The following is a 21,458-nucleotide window of genomic DNA, read 5'->3' as shown; positions in this document are numbered from 1 at the left end:
TTCAAAATATTCTGCAAAATGACGAAACCATAGACTAAATTTGTCGCTGTGCCAGTACGCGACATCCATCTCAATATAATCACAACTTTACAAACACTTTCATAGTAATTTTGACTGAAAAGAGGTGATTCAATGTGGTATTTAGTTAAACCAAGAATCTAAACATAATTGAATCTTGAGTTGTGCAAAATGGGGCCAGTAAAGACACATGTAGGTATTAATATGATAATATATAGTTATTTATTATAGAAGTATGATTTCTGAATAAGCCATAAGACGTTGTTAATAATTTATTCTAACTTTGGAGTTACCCATATATTACATCGAACCCTAAGGCGGGAGGGGGGTCTATGATGACTTGTGACGAGATAGATAGGGGAGGGGTTGTAGGAAATGTGACGTCACAAAGGCAATATAATATAAACTGTTTTTTTTTTGTTTAGAATAAAATATTCCATAAGAACATTTATATAGAAATTGAAAATTTTAAATAAAGTGGTTTTTTAATGACTGGGGGGGGAGTTTTGAATGTAAATAAAAATGTGACGTAATTTAGAGAGGGAGTTATTTGTGACAATGGGGGGAGGGGGTAAAAAAATACCAAAAATCATGTGACATCATTTTTATGGGCTTATCCCTCACTGAACGTTTTCAAAGTAAACATAGAAAATAAAAAATTCTGATGTTTAAATTCATTAACCAAATTTAGTTTGAAAATTTTTGTTGTCTTCGTTTTATCACATCAATAAAATATATTCAATAAAATTATATAAGTATTTAATTTATGTATTATTAAGGTTTCCTTATTTATTTATAAAAAAAAACTGTATTATCGTTGATTGTTGAAAATAAAAAAATATAGTTCATTGTTGTTTTTTTTAATAATGGTGACAAGGTCCACAACACAAGATAAAAGATATATCCTACTGAGAGGCAGCTCAAAATCATAAAAACAGTTTAATTGTGTATTTAAATTATCATAATTTTATTTATCCTACCTTCCCAGGCGTAACAAATTTAATAAAGGCACATTGACACAGAACAATAAATAAAATGAAATGTTGATCGAATATTCACCAGAATAACACCTACTGAGCGTGTTATTCCAATAGTCTCTTTTGAAACGTCAGTGCGACAACTCATCGCCGTGTCTGGTTTATCAGCCAATGGGGATCACACTGTACGATACCAGCATACCAAACCGGGAACATGTACCTACAGTGTGATTCCCATTAACTCATTCGCTGCTGAGTAGATAATGATTTTTTAATTAGCACCTTTAAAATGCATGTTAATTACATCGATCGGCCGCCTGGCCATGCGTCTTCCGCGTCCAAAGTATTAAGTGTCAAACAGAAAATCTCACATTCAGAAAGTGAACAGCTATCGTCGACTGTCTGATTAGCAACCTAACAGTTGTACGACTCCAACACATAACTGCAAATTGTGTGAGAAAATTGGACATCTATTAATGCACTCCTACCAATCGTCATCAATATGAAGGTTAAAGTCAACCATTACACACCTCATATCTTCCACAACACCTACGGCAGTCAATAAAGTATCGATACTTTTCTTTCGATATGACGGCCATAGCAACACCACCGTCCAATTCCAAACTAATACAGTCCACTAATTCCAACCAGTTTTTCATTTCTACTATCTTCGATACCTTCAAATCAGACAGGTCATATTAACTGTACAATCGAATAGAGGATAGATTATAATAACATGTTCATTAAACTGTAATATGTGTGATACAGTGCAAATAAAAGACCTCTTAAAGATTGATAATTAAATAAAATATATTTTATTAATATACATATTAAAAAATTATATATTTCACAGATAAAGCTCCGTGGAACTCTTTCACTTATTGTAATGGTATAAAAATTATACTTTATTTTAATGACATAATAATATGTAGGTACTTATTATCATTTTTTTAAGTTATATAAAACCATATTATTATGTATGGATTATTTAAGCCTCCAAACGGTAAACAAATAGAGCATCCTGGACGCATTCATGGCTTCTATACCTATACGATAATGAAGATGTCTTCATTACCTTCATTATGTTTATTTGTTCTTTCTAAAAAAATATCCAACTCATCTTATTTACAAAAAGCTGCCGGATTTTATTATTACACAACAATTCATTATTTATTATGTACTTTATAAATAACTAAATTTGGAATCATTCTACATATTATATTATCTAAATAATTATCTTCATTCACACAAATAAAAACTGTACTAAACAATAATAGATCAGTTAAAAACTATACATTATGACTGTTAAAATTCATTTAAAATCATTAATAGTACTATAGTAACCTAAAGTAAAAAAATATAGCAGACCCAACAACTAAAAAATTCTAATTGATTTAATGAGTCGTTTTTTGTAACCGAAGTTTCGCCTTTCGGCATCTTTAAGCACTATGCTCACTCACCAATGGTAAATTCACACAGACAATGAATGCTGGTAATTCTCGTTTATATTTAACAAACGTGAAAAACTAACAAAGGAGTAAGTGTAAAAACTGGTAGTAGATACATTAGATTATTAGATTCCCATTATTAATGCATTTAGTAAACACATTAAGTTGTCAGTAATCATTAAAAATCAAAGTGGATATTGTGTTAGGAAGTTAATATAATTGGCTAATGAAAAATATCACAAAAGGCGAAACCAGTTTCAAAAAACGACTCAAATGAAATATTACAAAACTTAAATCAATTAGAATTTAAATTAAAATTCCATCAATTACTCTTGGTCGATAGTAATAATTAATAAAAAAATATTGCCTAAATACCATTTTTTCATAAAAATGTATTTGGCATTAAAATAAATATGTAATCTTGGTGTCGTTATTATTTATAATATGTATAAAAATTAATTAAAAATATTAAATTTGCTCGCAAAACTAAAAACAAAATACATAGTTTTTGAAGCACAATTATTTATGTTACATTAAATATTTTAAAAATCACTTAAATTCTAAAATGTGTTTGATATATTATTTTTTTAATATAATTGGAATTATAAATGTAGTCACAATTTCCTATATAAATATAATCATGGATGGAGCTACAATAACCACTAAATAGTGATTCTTAAAAATACGATAACTATTCAGGATATATTATTATGTATTTACATAAAAGGTTTTTTTTTTAAATATTATAAAAGTAAAAAATACAATGAAGATCTCATCACTGTAAAGAATTAAAAATATTTTAATTCATAGCATTGTTTCAAAAACAAGGTACAGGGGCCGGTCCTGAGGCAATTTGCCCTAAAGGGAAGCCTGCATGAGAGAATAAAGGATCAAAAGGAAAGGAAAAGGTAAACAAAAAAATAATTTTTAATGAGACTAAAAATTTAACACAAAAGTCTCAACTTTTTTCAACAAAGGGTTTTTTTATTCCCCATATTGTAAAAATACACCGTTTTATAATTCACATTTTCAAAATGTATAGAAAATTATTATCGAATGGTCTCGTCCACATGATCCAATCAATCCCAAATTATCTAGGACTGGCCCTGGAGAGGTCTGGTCACCTAATGCTATTTGGTTATATTAGGTATTTTATAACATACAATATAAGTCATTTCTCTTTGACATTGCTTATGGAGGCACCTCACAGTTATGGAGAATGCAAAATAATATTGCCAATAATATACCAATACAGTGAAACCTCGATTCTACGGTTTTCAAGGGACCCAAAAAAAAACGATAAATGCGGGAAACAATAAATGCGGATATAATTATTTTTTTTAAAAAAACTCGAACTCAAGAACGGTTAATGCGGGATTATTTAACATTGTTCTTATGGGTGTTTGGCGGGACTTTCAAAAACGATTTATGCGAGAACGGTAGATCGGGATTCCACTGTACTACTACAAACACAAATAAACACAGCTTGCATTATGTATATAATTTGAATGCTTAAAACTAAATAAAAATTTTATACACATTTAACAGATTTTCATATTTATGTACCTATCAATTAAGAGAAAATAACCTTATGGCTAACAATAATTTAACAGGTTCTTTGGAATTGTTGTGTGAAAAACAATGCACAACTACATCTAGCGGTGAAGTTATGAAACAATCAAGAAAGAAACATTCCGTTATGTTCAAATATACAATTTTAGCATATTCCTGAAGAATATCACTCTACTATTATAATTTATTTGTTACCTTGGCAATTTGACTGATGCAAAGAAGTCACTACTAGACTAAACTCGTGCACTTTTGCTGACTTTGTCATATACCTCGGGAAAGGCATTTTCACAATTAAGTCTCTTCCTCATGACATCGTAAAGTGTATGATCGAACATTGCTCTGAACTCTTCTCGAGTTGTGTAGGTGTCTGCGTAGAGCATTTGAAAACCACGATTCTTCGAGACAAACTCTTCAATGTTCCGCGTGGACTTAACCTTTAACAGACAGACAGACATTAATGTCAGGAAAAGAAATATGTCCAAATTTATTTCGAACCATATTTGAGTATTTTTTTTTTTGTAAATATTAATATAAGGTGGTTTGTAATTCATTTTTTTTTTTTTTTTTTTTTTCGACCATGTCCGATCCTAATAGGATCATATGGGCCTCCACAGAGTAGAGGTTTGTATTAACAGATTTTTGTTTTTTACGAGAAATGGATGTCAGCCACTTGCTCAACCTATTAGGTCCATACCCTGACTCACACAAATTGAAAAACAATATGTGTACTTGCCAGACCCAGGATTCGAACCTGGGACCCACGGCGTGATAGTCCAACGCTTAAGCCACGCGGCCACCGTGGGCGATGGGCGTGGGTGGGTAATTCATAGGTGGTTATAAATATAATAAATACTTACTGTTTCATATGACTTTGCTTTGGGCACTCCATAGACTCCAATGTCTACATACATTTGATGGTCAGCTTTGAAGTTGTCTCCTAATTTCAAGAGTCCCGGCTGACGGGGAAGCTTGAATGGGCATAGCCATACTGGATATACCTGAAATAATTAGGAAGACTTTTTTTTATCAGGCAACCTATTTCTGTACCAAATTATTATGACTATGATATCATAGTAAATCTTTTATACTACATAATATGTATGACACAATATTACAGTCACACTGGATTATTTTGATAATATTTCTGAAATGATTTTATCAATTTTGTGAAAACTCTTGAATGATGAAAGCACATTATATATAGTATTTTAGTTATGTGACAATAATTTCCTTGTGAACTGATTACAGATTATAAAAAAAGGAAACTGCCGTTTTTGGACCATAGGCCCTCCACACAGAGAAGATTTTAGCTTATTAAATATATTGAAAATTTCAATCCTTGATTTACACGATTTACTAGATATAAATTTTTTCTCATTTCTCAATGAATTATAATAATCTTTAATTACTTGTCATATCCTGTAGAAATTTAACATATTATATAGCATTAAAATTGACAATGTAAGGTTTTAACAATACAGCAGTACGTCAATACAGCATGTTTTATTAAATTAAGAGTTCACTCGAAAAATAGAGCGATATTTATAGAAAAGTGAAATAAAAACTATGCTATGAATGAAACAAAACACGTCTATTACTATCAGTTTTGGGGAGATTGTAAAAAACATCTGGTAAAAATTAATGCATTCAATTAAATGCAAAAACACTAAATACATATTGTATGATGTGACAATCACAATAATACACATTCTTTTTATGACCGACAACACTTAGCTGTCTGGTTAAGTATCCTGCGCCTTTATTCCATTGCACCCACCAAGAGTAGAATATACTGTGTGCGATACATTCCACTCGCGGTGGGTGCAATGGAATAAAGGCATAGATCTTTACCAAAAAGGATAGATCTCAACCAATAAACACATTCCTCAATAATTAGATTAGAACTGAATAAACCAATAACAATACGACTGGTATTTACTCAAGAAAGTTTAAATGAAATAAAATGTCACTTATATAGTTAAATCAAAACACAATAGTTGGTACATTATATGAATACCTATCAAACCAAATGTCAACTGTATAGAATAATTGCTATAACTAAGAGTATAATTAATTTACCTCAATTTCAGTGTGGAACTTTTCCAAGGCGGGCTTGATACAATCCATTGGTACAAGCATATCCTGGATGACGTGGCACTTTTCATAGAGCTTTTTCACGGCCTGAGTCTGCGTTATTTTCAGCAGGGAAACTTTTGGCGGCATCAACCAACCAAGGAATACACGGAACAGGACGTTATTTCCAAATGGGATGATTTCCTGAAACATAAAGAAAAATACTCTATTATGTCATATATAGGTATTCATTAAGGTGAAGCCTTTAGTCAGCCTTTCTAAAAGAGGCACCTAGCGGAAAAATACGAAGCTTGCAATTTGAGAAGTTTTTTGGATAATTTACAATTTCAACTGTATTAATTAATAAAAATATTTTTTATTTTAAGTCAAAGATAAATTTACAATTGTAAAAAATGTAATAAAACGTGAATTTTTACATATATTTTATGGTCATATTTATTATTAAAATTTAGTTTATTAAGTTTTCTAAGCATCGCCTAAGAGATTTTTGACAAATTCATAGTTTTAATATTTTTTATATATATTTTAAAAAACATCGATTTTTATAAAAATATAAACATGTATAACTTGAAATCTTTTTTATTGCCAGTATCTGTGCCAGAGAAATTTGGTTAAATGTAATCATTAGTAATAGATTACGAACAATGATTTCTTTACATGACAAAGAACTGTATGCAAATATAATATTAAAACTTTTGCAGATTCTCGCAACCCTTCCAATTAGAACCTTTAGCCAGCTCTCACATCTAAAATCGTTCCATCTACAACGTGTCGAATACGTCAATGTGACGTTATCATTATTCACAAAACACACATTGCCAAATAGAGCTCCGCAGTTTTTCACTATTTTCACCTGGCATGCAGCACAGGTATAATCCTGAAATTTCGCACTCCGTCATTCATTTTGGCTTGCCAAGTGACGTCACTGTCCTCGTACGGCCTTGCTATACGCACATAAGAAAGTCGCATGTTACGCTCAGTTTTCATTTATGACTATTATCCCAGTCGAAACGATTTTCACTCCACTCAGCCAGAGTGGGCACTTTATTAATTTTCATAACATTAAAATTCATTTTTCTAACAAGAATATTTGATGTTTGCAATGAATCAGTTTCATAATAATTAATCATTCATAATTTTATACATATTATGTTTCAGACTTTCCACACACCGGAAACACTAGAAATTTTATATACCATCAATAATATGATTATTAGATATATACCTGTAATTCCCAAAAGATGGATCTTGTATGTCTATGATAGTAATGTCTCAATGGAATGTATTCAACTAGTCCTGGTTTTGCCATACGTACATGAGAGAAGAACCACGGCATGTACCAATCGCCAATATCATTTATCTGTGAAATAGAAAAGACGATGTAAATTGTTTAGGAGTCCAAATTTCTAACCTCCTCTTTTGTTGGTGTAAAAACATTGACATTGTGTCAATGACTGTTCTAGGGTTGGCATCACTGCCCTTTATTTTTCAAATCTTATGTTCTTTTATTTCTTAAGTAAGATGGCAAAACATGATATTTCCGTTTTTCTAAATTGCTCAAAGAGCAATTTATTTTAAACTTCAAACAACGGACATAATGCCATACCATACCTAGACATACCATATTTTGATATCTTGTAGATCGTACTGAGATGAGTCTGAAGGTGTACACAACTCAATCTGTCAAAAAAAGGTTACATGTAGATTGTATGTAAAACATTTCACTGTGGCACAATCCGCCATGAGCTTCCTATCGGAAAGAGATGACCGTATACTATAAGGTCTCAAATTTTATTAGATTCAATATGAACATTAATTCAATTTTCATCGCTGATTTTGGCAAAATTCATGAATTCAAGAATGAAAACGTAACCTAACCTAACAAATAATCCAATATAATATATTGGATATTATCGGCTATTTTCAAAATTTGTTTGCTGTAAACCGACAAAAACCGTGTTTTATTTAGACATGAATTTTACGTCAGTACTATACGACCCAAAGAGGTTGGGTTGTCTTTGATATACGGCGATATATTTCCGATACAACATTTCACGGTGAAGTTTCACATACAAGTTTCCGGACATGCCAAAAAAAGGACATATTATCATGTTTTGCCATCTTACTACAGATGTTATGTACTGATTTGTCTCTTCTCTGTTTGCAAATATACTCATAATACAAAATGTAATCTTGTAATCTCTAAATGTTAATAAAATTATATTGATCATTGATAAACGAAATTGTATTTTATTATATATTATTCAGTTTAGTATTTATGATATATAAAATTAAAGGAAATCTATTATGCAGGGTTATGTGGGTGGCCGCGCGGCTTAAGCGTTGGACTATCACGCCGTGGGTCCCAGGTTCGAATCCTGGGTCTGGCAAGTACACATATTGTTTTTCAATTTGTGTGTGAGTCAGGGTATGGACCTAATTGGTTGAGCAAGTGGCTGTCATCCATTTCTCGTAAAAACAAAATCTGTTAATACAAACCTCTACTCTGTGGAGGCCCATATGATTCTATTAGGATCGGACATGGTCGGAAGGAAGGATAAAAAAAAAACACCAACCATTCCATCTTGTCCTGGTGAATCTACCATATCTCCTGTCATAATGACACCTTCGTGCTTGCCGAATAGAATCCCTTCAACAAACTGCGATGGGCGAGGCTTGCTGGATTCCCAGTTGAATATTCTTAAAGCATCATCTTGGCTTTTCACGGTTTGGTACTGGAGTCGTACGTATCTTAAATAGAATTAATGGAAGTTTAAAACATCCACTAGCATAAAGAATGGAATAAATTTTCATAATATAAAATCAGAATTTTAGATAAGGTGATGTTCTTTGAAAACATTTGGTGACTTCAAGTTTGAATTATTCATTTTAAATAAATTTGCTTTTATTCACGCCGAAGAAATGTTTATGAATTTTATATTATGTGCTTTTATATTACGATTCTTTTCATTCTTAGCAAAATAATAAACCATTGCACACTGGTCTTCTTCTCATAGCTGAGGATCATGACCATCCTGAAAAGTAGCTATGTTCTGAGCGATCAAGATCCCTCACAATCCTTTTATGGCATAGTGAAGGCTGCCTCCAGTAAACTGCTTCACTTGGTCGCTCTAGCACTATTCCTCTGCATTGCCTTCCTTGGAGGGTATCCATAGCCACCTGTGTCTCCAGATTATCTGGTTCGTGACGAGCAATATGTTAAAAAAACTGCAGAATGGATCTTAGACATATTGTCGATAGCCGTTCCTTTATGTGGTATCTTAGTCTCCGGATGAATAACTGGTATGTCCTGTGCTCTGTCCAGGAAATACGAAACATTCAGAATTAACACCATATTTTGAAAGCATAAAATGGCTTCCGCTCCATTGTTATCAGAATCCATGACTCGACACCGTACATCATACTGATAGAATACTTAAAAATATAAGTTTTCTATTATATTATTTGAAAAAATTGTTTATATACATACTTTTTGGCGGGAATAATTTTTATTTCAACGGCTGTTAAAAATCCAAGGGTTCCATATGACCAAGGTATACTATAGAACAGGTCTGGGTTGTCATCCTGAAAAATAAACAATTTCAATTAATTCAAATATTGTGATTAAATGAATAAAATAAATTTAAGTTAACCCTGGATGCATGAACTACGTGTTTTACAATGATTACGGAATTTTATATTTCAGAATTTGTTATTCTTTTTATATTTCAAGCAGTAGTATGTATTGTGTCAATGGCCGTTGATTTATTTAATAAATACCTTTGTGCATGTAACAACACTGGCATCGGCTAAAACCAGCTCAAAAGCGACGCAGGTGTGTTGAAACAAGCCGAAGATGTGTGATGAAGATTCTACTCCAGTTCCCATTACAAGCCCACCGACTGTCAAGTCATCCATTTCCGGAAGAACTGGAAGAGTGAATCCCAGTGGCAGTAGCGTGGCGCTTAGCTGGCCCATTGATACCAAAGGTTCCACACGGACCGTCTGGAAACGTATCGTTTATGTAAAACATTGTTGTTACTCACCTGTTTAATTTTAAAATGGTATTATGTCTGTGAATTTAAACTCAGTTGTTGCAGAACTGATAATACTATAATTTCACCAACCAGAAATGATTACACCGTATGCTTATATGCATATTCAATTGTGTGTAAAAGGAAAAGAGAACTAAGTCTTAATCGGTTGAATATAAGTATTCATAAACTATCTTTGCATATAAGAAAATGGATGAGTTGAATCAACAACGCTGAATTTAAAGATTAAAAGAAAGAAGAAAATATTTAGAATTATCAAATCTTGATAATATTATCCTTACCTCATATTTGTAAGGAAAGGCCTTATATCCTCTGATATTCCCAGAACATTTTAATCACCACAAATCATTAAAAGTGAAATTAAGTTATTTTGTTTTCAAGTCATTATTTATAAAACTTCTTCTTGCTTATAAATTAATGCAAAAAATGAGAGTATTATATTTTTTGAAGATAAACCATTAGACAATTTCAACAAACTTGTTTAAAAAAATAACATTTTGAATATAATATGAACTATGAAGGACTGTAGATTTATACTATATTTTGTAAAAATCAGAAAGTTCAGTGATCAAAAAGGAACTGATTGCTTTTTTTGAAAAAATATAAAAAAATCGTGTGGTCTCTATGGTATTTGGAGTCAGTCATTTTTTAAATGATCCAAGAACCAGAATGCAGAAAATAATTGTAAATGGGAGAAGAAAAACTAGCATAAAACATTAGATATTTATTTATTGAAGAACTATTTACAAACTTAGAATAATTACTTATTATTTAGACAAATTCTAAATTATTACTATTACTTTATTGTTCATACTTCAATACGTTGTCATTTGACGCATCTTATCTTTAGTAACTTTTCAGGAGACACAAAACATACTATTTTGAATGTCATCGTTATTAACCTCATAAATACCAACCAACTTTTTTTACAAAATGACACTGATTACTGGTATTTAGGAGGTTTACAAACTTTTCCTTTCGATGGACATGATTTGGAGTAATTTGTGGCTAATTTTTGAAATGATTAGACCTATAATTATAGGCGCAAGAATCTTACACAGAGGTAAATATTGGATATAATTTTTTTTTCCAAAAATGGGATCCATGAGGTTTACAAGATTGAAGAATGATGTCTCTTGCTTGATTGGTATAAACTATCTGTTTATTCTATATTAGGACATGTTGTTTAGAATGATTGAAACACACCTTATACTAATTTTCTTTCAGGGAAAACATATCAAATAAAATGGTTTTTTTGTCTCTCTTAAGGCCATGCATTAGTTGAGGCACGGTCTAAAAAGATCGTCGCTAGGCGATGCGCGGATTGCGGGTGGCGGGTGAAAATGACGCCTGTCAAACGAAATATTAATTGTCATATAAATCCAACATACGTCCATTTTATGTTCTGTTTATTGTTTTATTAGTAACAATAATAATATATTCATTGACATGTTTTCTTTTTAAAGTAAATGGGTAACGTTTTTAGTCATCTTTACACGATTTTAGAATTAATTGACCCGTCGCCATCACGCAGCAAAGTGACGTGTTCCCGGGTCAACATTCTCTCAGTGAATGGCAGCGAGTCCAAAATTTCGTCGCGCGTACAGTTGAAAAATATTTGGCGTTTCACTGATGTGTCACCTTAACAATTCATTGAAAATGAGATACCTATGTAACGTTATACTTTAAATAACAACATGTCTCTTCTTTAATGCTTTTATTTTATGTTTAATCAAAACATTGTTTAGATCAATTTCATCATAATTTTAAAATGAATCATGAGTTTATAGTGTTTACATAAAATTCCAATCAAAATCACAAACAATGGTGTTCAAGCGATCCATTTGAGACACCGAGTATCCAGATGTGTTTCAAGACATGTAACGCAGCAGTAGCGCATTCCACAAGAGAGGCAGGTATAGGGGGCTAAGAATCCGCACACGGCACACAGAGGCCGATCGGGCAGCCGAGAAGGCGGAGCCTGAGCTGATCGATAATTAGGCGGATCAGGGTTGTTCATCATGTCCTCTTCCACCAGCTGAGCAAACGTCTTCCGAAATCTTGCCTTGTAGTACTCGGCGCTTTTTGTTTTTTTTCTTTTCGATTTGCTTTCATTAGTGTCATGAAATTTTGGAATCTTCTTTGACATTACGAGGTCTGAATGTGGATCATCGTGGAAATTATCCTGCTCTAAGGCTTCTAAAGCTTTCCTCGCTTTCCGTTGTCGAGACGCTTCGTCCAAAACTCGTCTTTTGGCCGACTCTTTGATCCTACCGGATTCTCTTGCTGCCATTTTCGAGGTTAGGTTTTAATTTTTATTTAAATATCAGTACCTATTGTTGGACAGTCAAAAAAGAATTCATTTACATGACTCTGAAATGAAAAAAATACAAAAATTTGTTAACATAATATCATAATATGACAAGAGAGTCATTGTGAAAACAAAATGTCATAATAAAATGTTCAATAATATTAGGTATGTAAAGAAGAAACAATGTAGGTACTCCTTTTAAATGTACGTAAATTTTACTGAAGCAGAGTTTAATATGCCTGTTCGAAAAAACAGAAATGACACCGAGTAATTAATTTGCAATGTTTATTAATTGTTCGATATTAATTTGTAAATAATAACTATTTATATATTGAAATTCTGTGTTTACAATTCATGCGGCAGTAGCCAAAACAAACACTTGATGTATATGTTAAAGCAAGAACATTTGATTTATATGATTAGTTACATTTGTAGCAATTTTTCTATTAATTTCTTTAATAAACAGTAGGTAGGTACATACCGAAATAATAATATTTATTATGGACATAATTATTCTCATCTGACATTTTAAACCGGTGTTCGAAACCGGCATACTTGGCGCGGCTAATGCTGACATTTTATAGAAATATTACAAAATATTACTCGCATTCTATTAATTATTATAAAAAACAATCTCATTCTACTTACCGCATTCGCAATAAATCATCGAAAATGAATGAACTTTCACACAATAACGTAGATAATAAAAAGATTATTATTTCGATCAACTTTGACGTTTCGTAACTCTATCCGCAGTACTACCAATATGAAAACGCAAAACCGGCAAAACGAGATTTTGATTTTAATCAATGTTACCATCTTTTTGACACCGAAATATTACACAGCCCAACACTTCGTATTTTGGCAAAAAATAAAGTATGCGTTTGTCATTTTGTTGAAAAACTATAAGTTTTTTTCTTATAAAAAATAATAGCAGAGAATTTGAGAAATGCCGAGGCAACCGCAATAAACCTGTATATTGTACAGTACTGCCAATCGTCACCGGCGTGTACAAAAATATTATACGTCAGCGGCAAATAAACGAAATTCGAAAAATACCTATGTGATGATTATGGGCAATTAATACCAATCTAGACAGATTGGTTTGGTATATGGACCACATTTAGTTTTTTTACAATTTTATTTATCGTGCAAATTGGTACATATCTCATAATATTTTCCATTTGCCATATTTAATAGGTACCTATAACTGACAAAACATATTGTTACAAAATATAAAACCTAGGTAGGTAGGTATGTATCTTAAAAAGTACCTAATTTTTATTAGATAAATTAAAATTCATAACACATTACAAAATTATTTACAAAAGGACAGGAAAGTAGGTAACATATTAGACAACACTGTAAAATACTTACCTAATACAAAAATCAGTTTGATAAAATAAATAATATAATAAGTAATACAAGTATGTAGATACTATATTGTACCAACTTGAGTAGGTACAAGGTGTGCATATGAATCGGTTTCACATAGTTTATTAAAATCGTTAAAAAATGTGAAGATATTGATCAATTAAATTCATATACCTACCAATGTATTTTCAAATTCGATTTTCTCAAACAACATAATATCGGATATTCCTACCTACAATAATAATTGATCAGTGCACAAATCCGTGGCTTTTACTTTTTATATTATCATGTTACATAATATTTTCTACCAAATATGTTACCTACTTATACTGTTAACATATTTTGAAAATAAATCTAAAAGAAAGCTCTCGATATTTATTTTTGGACGGAAAAAATGTTCGGAAAACCGATTGGATCAGAGGTGAAAACTTTTGGAATCAAAAGCTAAAAGAAGCCCACGAAAATGATTTGAGTAGAATTTTTTTTTGAAACACTGAAACCCTTGCATGATTTTTGCATACGGGGCAATATTTATAGCTAGGTATCTACGCCACTGCATGGTGGCTGTCGATACCAAAGATGTTTAAGAAAACTTTGGTCTATATAAATAAATGGAGCCCAAACGTATGAAAGTGGTTGGATACAATAAAGTTGAATAAAGGGACAACTAGGAAAATTAATTTCCATCCTAAACCCTGATTACATACTTCACATACAAATAGCTAAGTACTACTTTTAGGATACAATAAAGGAAAGGGACAACTAGGAGAACTAATTTCCATCCAAAACCCTGATTACATACTTCACACACAAATAGGTACTACTTTTAGCACACAAAGTGGTAGGGGTCAAATTGCTTTCAAAGCAGTCTTCAATCTCTTTGTTTCAAAGATTTTTTTTATTGAAAATTCAATGAGGGATCCACCGAAGATTCACCATCCATGGCTGATACATATACCTATTTTTTTACCATGAGTCCTAGAGATCAATTTTCACCTGAAGCCCCGAGTTCCCTAATCCGCTAGGTAGGTACTGGTAAAAAAAAGACACGTCGATCAAATTGATGACATTTCGCTAGAATTTCGGCTCGCTAGACACTAGGTATTTTTCAACAAATCTCTCAAATGGCGATCTCAAGTTTTTGGGCACTTACCATCTTGTCGGTGTCAACTTGCAAGACGTCAACCAAATCGATGTGGACTTTGAAGTGAGTTTCCTTGTAAAGGGGTCGTCGAAAGCTCATGGTCTGCCACCCTGGACGTCCGGTGCACATTGGGGTCTTCATACCGCCCTTTCTCCACGCGGAAACCTGATATAATACAAAACAGTAAATGTTATAAGACCAAATACCTACATAACTAAAATGTGTGTAAATATGTAAATATAAATATTTGATGTGTCAGAGAGTAACCATTTAATAAAAATTGCAAATAGGTAGGTACCAACCTACACATAATTATATTTACGTAAGTTTCTGTAATTATTGTGCCTTGTATCTATTGAACTAGATATTTGGAATTCAATCCAATACCTTCTTAATATTATCTTCTATTCTGTGTTGACAAAGTAATAACATGTTGTAACTAAATGTTGAAATTTAATACATAGTTCAATACAATTATTTGGAAAGCATCGCCGTTCACCCAAGTTGCCGCATTTATGCGGTGCATGTTAATGTCATTGGGTGCATGTGTGAGCCGAGCCTTATGGGACGCCAACGTTACGTAGGTCTATAAATTTCTCAAATTTGCGTACCTACGATAGCGAAGTACTGAGAGCCTAGCCGGAAAAAAAATGTCCCTAAATCTCAGTCCAATAGTTGTTTTTGAATTTTCAATTTTATTGTAGGTATTATATATACCTGTCACAAAAAATATAGATTAAACGTAAATCGCAAGGACATCTTTTTTAAAGGAAAGTAATATTGATTTTGGATGGATAAAATTTTGGGTGGATTTTTTAAAAACACTGGTGGGAGACCTAACATGATTTCTGCATATGTACCCAATAATCATTATAGCTGCACCACTGACGTAGAACTGATTGTTTTTAATATAAAAGTGGTAGGTGGGTACATAATAATTTATTCATACTTTGAAAAAAATTGGGCTCCGCTCATTCTCTGAATTCAGTTTGTGACTGAAACCCCAACCCCCAGAGATCGCAGAGTAGTTACTCTATTAGAAAAATAAGTTAGGTATGTACATGACGACGCAGAAAATGACTCATTTATTAAATGAGTAGGTAAAACATATTTTATGTGAAGAAAAATAAAGTTCATTGAAGTACGTATGTACCTACTTAGGTATAACTGTACTACCTAATAGTTACCTCTATGATATCAGCCTGGTGCAAATATCCTATCAATAAAATGTAAACAAAAATTATAGATTAACTATTTTACTTTTGTTTAATCAGTTGCGACACTTCAAATCCCCCCTCCCCTTCTTCATATAAAAAATAAACTATTTTGCTAGATAGTTTTATTTTACGTAAATAAAATATAAATCGAGGGACAACATTTTCAGTTTGTCAAAGGACGCCATTTTTCCTAGAGACGTCACTGTTCTTTTTTACTAGGTACCTACTAAATGGGTTTATGTTTTATTTTTTTCGAAAACTTTTGAGAATTCTCGCGGAATCAGGTGATGTGGTGATTATTTTTCCGACCATGTCCGATCCTAATACGATCATATGGGCCTCCACAGAGTGGAGGTTTGCATTAACATTTATTTTGTTTTTACGAGAAATGGATATCGGCCACTTGCTCAACCTATTAGGTCCATACTCATGGACTCATATATAAATTGGAAAACAATATGTGTACTTACCAGACTCAGGATTCGAACCTGGAACCCACGACGCTATAGGCCGACGCTTAAGCCGCTTATTTTAGTAAACAGTTATAATCACGAAATATACCTAGAAGGTTCTAATTTAAAATGCTAGGTCACCGAACGATCAACTATTATTGAAATATTTTTATACCGTAGTAAATTTTGTGTAAAATAATTTATAATAGGTACATAATAATATCAATATTTTTTTTTTGTAAATGTATATTTTTACTAACAATCCAAGAAAATATTTTATATCATATAAGTGTGGTTGATAATTTCTTGCGGTAGGGTCAAGAATTTTTAGTTCCACTATCTATTGGTAATAATTGTGAATATTACTAGCGAAATAGGAACATACCGTCGCTGTAGGATTGGTTTGTCAAATAGACCAAATGTCAAATGTTCAAGAGACGAAAAACAAATTTCATTATCCTATATTAAAATACATGGAGGTATTTAAATTGTTGTTTTTACAGCATATGAATGCTGTATTCATTACAAAGCAATTTAATGAAAAGGATGGTTCTGGTCCATTTAGATACAAAAAATCATTCTGCATAAAAGGTTGATTTCGACACAAACGGATATTCGACAAACCAATCCTATAGCGACGATACGTCGGTATAGTAGGTACTTACTTAGTCTGGAAAAATACTTAAAATGTAATAAAATGTCTAAAAATAAAATGATAATGATCTAAAATACATTATATGAGAAAATGTTGCTAAGATTGATTTAATCAACATATCTAAAAATACATATCAACGGATTTTAAATTACATATCGATAGGTACGAAGTCAAAAATGTTATCGCTGTTGGAACATCTCATATTGCAAGTAATTTTCGAGTTAGTCGATCGTAGCAAAAAATATAAGATTTTGTTGTTTAATTGGGGAAATACTTGATCTATTATTATAATATTTATAATACTGAAATAAGTAGTTTCTTAAACGACTAATATCAATATGATTATTGCATTAATTATGGTTAGGCACGTTATGGTAATAGGATTTTGAGCTACCAATAAAGGTTTATTTACAAAATTACAATATGTTAGCATTTTCAATATCAATACTACTTTGTATTGTGTTAAATGCCAATTTTATTCATGGTGGAAATGCATTGTATTATTAATTTAATTTAATAAAACTCGAATGTTAACGTAGGGACTTATTCCACTTTTATTTCAAATCTGAATCAACTTTGAAGTTGAAAATGTCACTCTGAGGCGGACGAAACTGGTCCAGATTTCAAATAAAAGTGGAATAAGAACGATAAAAATTGCTTTTTATTAAATTAAACTAACAATTCAATAATACCTACAACAAATAATAATATAGTAAGTAAATAATTGTTCTATTTAGGTGATTTGACTCGGAGGACTCGTGAACACTACGTCTTACGTGAGCGACATTGGCGAAGCGATGAGCGGCGCGCGCAACTCAAACGTATAACCAAAAAAAGACTGTTTACGAACATTTTCACACACTGTTAAACGTTTGAGTTGCGCGTGCCGCTCAACGCTTCGCCAACTTCGCCCACATAAAACGCCCCATAAGAAATCCCTATGAGAGTTAACGTCACAGTCATCTGCACTTTGTTAACTTTATTGTGTTTACAAAAGCCCACAAGAGTATTATCAAAAAAAAAATTAATTAAAGGTAGTAACATGCCGAGGACTTAGGTAGTGATAGACTGCTTAGTTAGATATTATCAATACCTAGCACTTAAATCGAGCGGATCAAAAACTACGTCTATCTCGGCCCAACAATAATAATATGTCCATAAACATACGTATGATGTCAATAAACGACCATAGGGGGTCCTAAAACCCGCTAGTAATGAAGAACTACGTGCCGATAAGAGTGAAAGGTTATGAAGAGGGAAGGAGAAGTCTTTAGTCTTTCGTCAGTAGGATCGACCCTGCAGCCCGATTTCCTAACTATCGTCTCGTGTGGCACCAGACGACATGACGTAATTGTGACGTCAGCCAATACACGCTCAAGCGGGCGGCATGTATTGGCTGACGTCACAATTACGTCATGTCGTCTGGTGCCACACGAGACGATAGTTAGGAAATCGGGCTGCAGGGTCGATCCTACTGACGAAAGACTAAAGACTTCTCCTTCCCTCTTCATAACCTTTCACTCTTATCGGCACGTAGTTCTTCATTACTAGCGGGTTTTAGGACCCCCTATGGTCGTTTATTGACATCATACGTATGTTTATGGACATATTATTATTGTTGGGCCGTATATTTTCAATGTTTTCATAAGAATAGTAAAAGAGTAGATATAATAAATCAAGTCAATTACTCAAAAAATAGGTTTTATGATAAGGTAAATGCTTCTGTCAGTACCTGAGAACAGGGTCGATACTAATGCTATGGATGCAACTCATCCCTAAATTATTCCGAGATAATTAAAATATTTTATAATATATCCCTAAGACAAAAAAATAAATATAAATTAAATTATTTAATCATGGAAATAAGCTAATAATATTAAATAATTACAAGATAAAAAGAACTTTTTATATTTTATGTTGAATCATATAAACTTGACATTAATAAATACTTTTTTGTACTTATACTGAATAAAAATATAGAATACTGAAATGTCATTTTGACATTTCATATTGATTTATATAGTAACGCACGTATATATTAATAATTTCGTTACTAGGACCCCCTTAGCAACCAATAATAGTGTTTTACTTTTTACGATTTTTTTCCGAAATAACTTTCCATACAAAACAGAATCAACTGAAAATTAATTCAATTCTGCTTAAAGATGGCTAAAAGAATGCATTGTCGTCGTGTTGTGATATATTCTAAAAGTTTCAAATGTCTAGCTAGTCGAGAAGTTAGTTAAAAATCTTCAATCGTCGAATACAAATCTTGGACAAACAAGAAAAAAATTGTATTGGACAAACAAGAATACCTACGAGCTAATAAAAATGTGGTCAAATATATTATAAGTAGAAAAAATATTGACTCGCTTAAATAGTACCGATATAGCTGTAAAATGGATAAAATTATTTTTAACTGTCTATTTTCCATAAGTAGATATTGTATTATCTATAGCAATTTCAAGCGACTAACTAATACATTTTAAACCACTTATTTTGAAGACCATCCCTCATCTCAAACTCACGGCACGCTAATGATAATTGAGATTCACTTCTCTAGACGCTATTAATGTAACAATAAAAACAGCTCTTACTTAGGTGTGTCTAGGTACATCCCGGCATACACTCTTTCGCGAGATAAATATACTATACCCACAAATTTGATTAGGATTATTTTTGTAAATTAAAGTTGGTATAATTTCGTGTAAATTCCCATTTTGAATACTGTCCACGTGCTTTGCCAAAAAGATAGTTGACACATAAGTTACCGAACCAAATATACAATTTAACATAATAAAAATGATTTAGGTTAGGGTAAGTTCTACAATGTGTACGGCATTGCAATATAATAAAATACCATGGGATACCTACCTATAAATATAGGTAGCTACCGATACCGGCAGGTAGGTAGGTACCTACCTACATAAAACGTCAAGAGTTCATTCATGATATTATTGAATTACCTACTAATTTAAAAACTAAAATCACGTAAATAAAAAAAACGAGAATTATGACTTAGATTATGAAGACTAGCAATCTGGAATTTTCTGATTAATGAATAAAGTTATGAAGTTTCCTTTATCTTTAAAATTTGGTATGGTAGTAGGTAACTCAAATACCTAAAGTGATTATCACCTATTAAGTATTGATATGAATAGGTATGTTTGAAATGTCAGTTGTATTTTATTCCTACCTGTTTCTGCACCTTTCCAACCTTGCTGTCATGCTGTTTTGGGGCACTATTCATCCAGAATGTAATGTAATTCCGCAAATAATCCCAAATTTGATACAAAAATGACAGTGGGAGAAGAAATGTGATCACAAAAATCCAGCGATAGTTTATTAAAATGTGCTCTACAAAGCCATCCGCAATAACTGAATCGCCCATGTTTATAAAATATTGTAATTATTTATTTTAAAATGTTTAATTCGATCGGAGCAACTTATTTATGATGATGGAAATGATAAACTATCCACCCGCAGCGGGTTTCAGATCGCGACTGAGAAAAATAATGGGACCGACTTGACCTCTTCGACTAGATAAAGTATTGAGACAAATACCTAGATTATCGCGATAAATTGAACACATTCAGTGAGGAGCATTTTTGTTATTTTTCAGGGGTCAAAGTTTTGTATGTAACGTGCTTTATATCGTGATTATCTGCTACTTTACAATGTAGCTGCAGTTTACATAATACCGGCCAATTGTCGGCACTTCTCGTTCTGTCAAAAATAGCGACAAAACATAAGTACATAATAATATTATTAGAAATTCTAAATAAACGACTATCATATTGAATTGATAACATTCGCTTTGCAGCGTTAGATAATACATATGAAAATGTTATTATAATATATTTCTAAATAACTACCTACTGTTATTGACTGAATAAAAATGTTATCATTTGAATAATAAATTCAAGCCTGCCGGTTACAAGCGGGGTAATGAACCCGCGAAAATAATGTACTCACATACTTTTTTTAAATGGCGATCAGTATTTTATTTCAATTTGTAAAACATGTTTATCTATGGTAGGATTTCTAATCTGTGTTGCCCACCGTACTATAATTATAGTATTTGTACTATAATTTCAGTCTGTGTACTATGTACGCATAGAGATATTTATGTACGATATAA

The 21,458-nt window shown here is 32.0% G+C and overlaps 2 protein-coding genes across 2 annotated transcripts; both read right to left on the bottom strand.

Moving 5' to 3' along the window:
• Positions 1–3,039: 3,039 nt before the first annotated feature.
• Positions 3,040–20,813, bottom strand: LOC147067494 (delta(24)-sterol reductase-like). Its single transcript, XM_085954404.1, has 9 exons — positions 20,514–20,813; positions 15,003–15,158; positions 9,890–10,114; positions 9,600–9,694; positions 8,686–8,860; positions 7,335–7,469; positions 6,095–6,292; positions 4,873–5,013; positions 3,040–4,449 (listed from the first exon to the last, which is right to left on the bottom strand). The coding sequence occupies exons 1-9, from the start codon at positions 20,706–20,708 to the stop codon at positions 4,249–4,251; spliced, it is 1,521 nt and encodes a 506-aa protein (XP_085810530.1). The 5' UTR covers positions 20,709–20,813; the 3' UTR covers positions 3,040–4,248.
• LOC147067495 (zinc finger HIT domain-containing protein 1) lies at positions 11,867–13,232 on the bottom strand. Its single transcript, XM_085954406.1, has 2 exons — positions 13,124–13,232; positions 11,867–12,537 (listed from the first exon to the last, which is right to left on the bottom strand). Exon 2 carries the CDS (start codon positions 12,455–12,457, stop codon positions 11,996–11,998), a length of 462 nt encoding a protein of 153 aa, XP_085810532.1. The 5' UTR covers positions 12,458–12,537; positions 13,124–13,232; the 3' UTR covers positions 11,867–11,995.
• Positions 20,814–21,458: the final 645 nt, after the last annotated feature.

This window comes from Rhyacophila brunnea, unplaced genomic scaffold (assembly GCF_057557595.1).
Source record: "Rhyacophila brunnea isolate RB1 unplaced genomic scaffold, BYU_Rbru_1.0 scaffold_4, whole genome shotgun sequence".
Lineage (NCBI taxonomy): Eukaryota > Metazoa > Arthropoda > Insecta > Trichoptera > Rhyacophilidae > Rhyacophila > Rhyacophila brunnea.
This window is presented reverse-complemented; position numbering and strand designations above follow the sequence as displayed.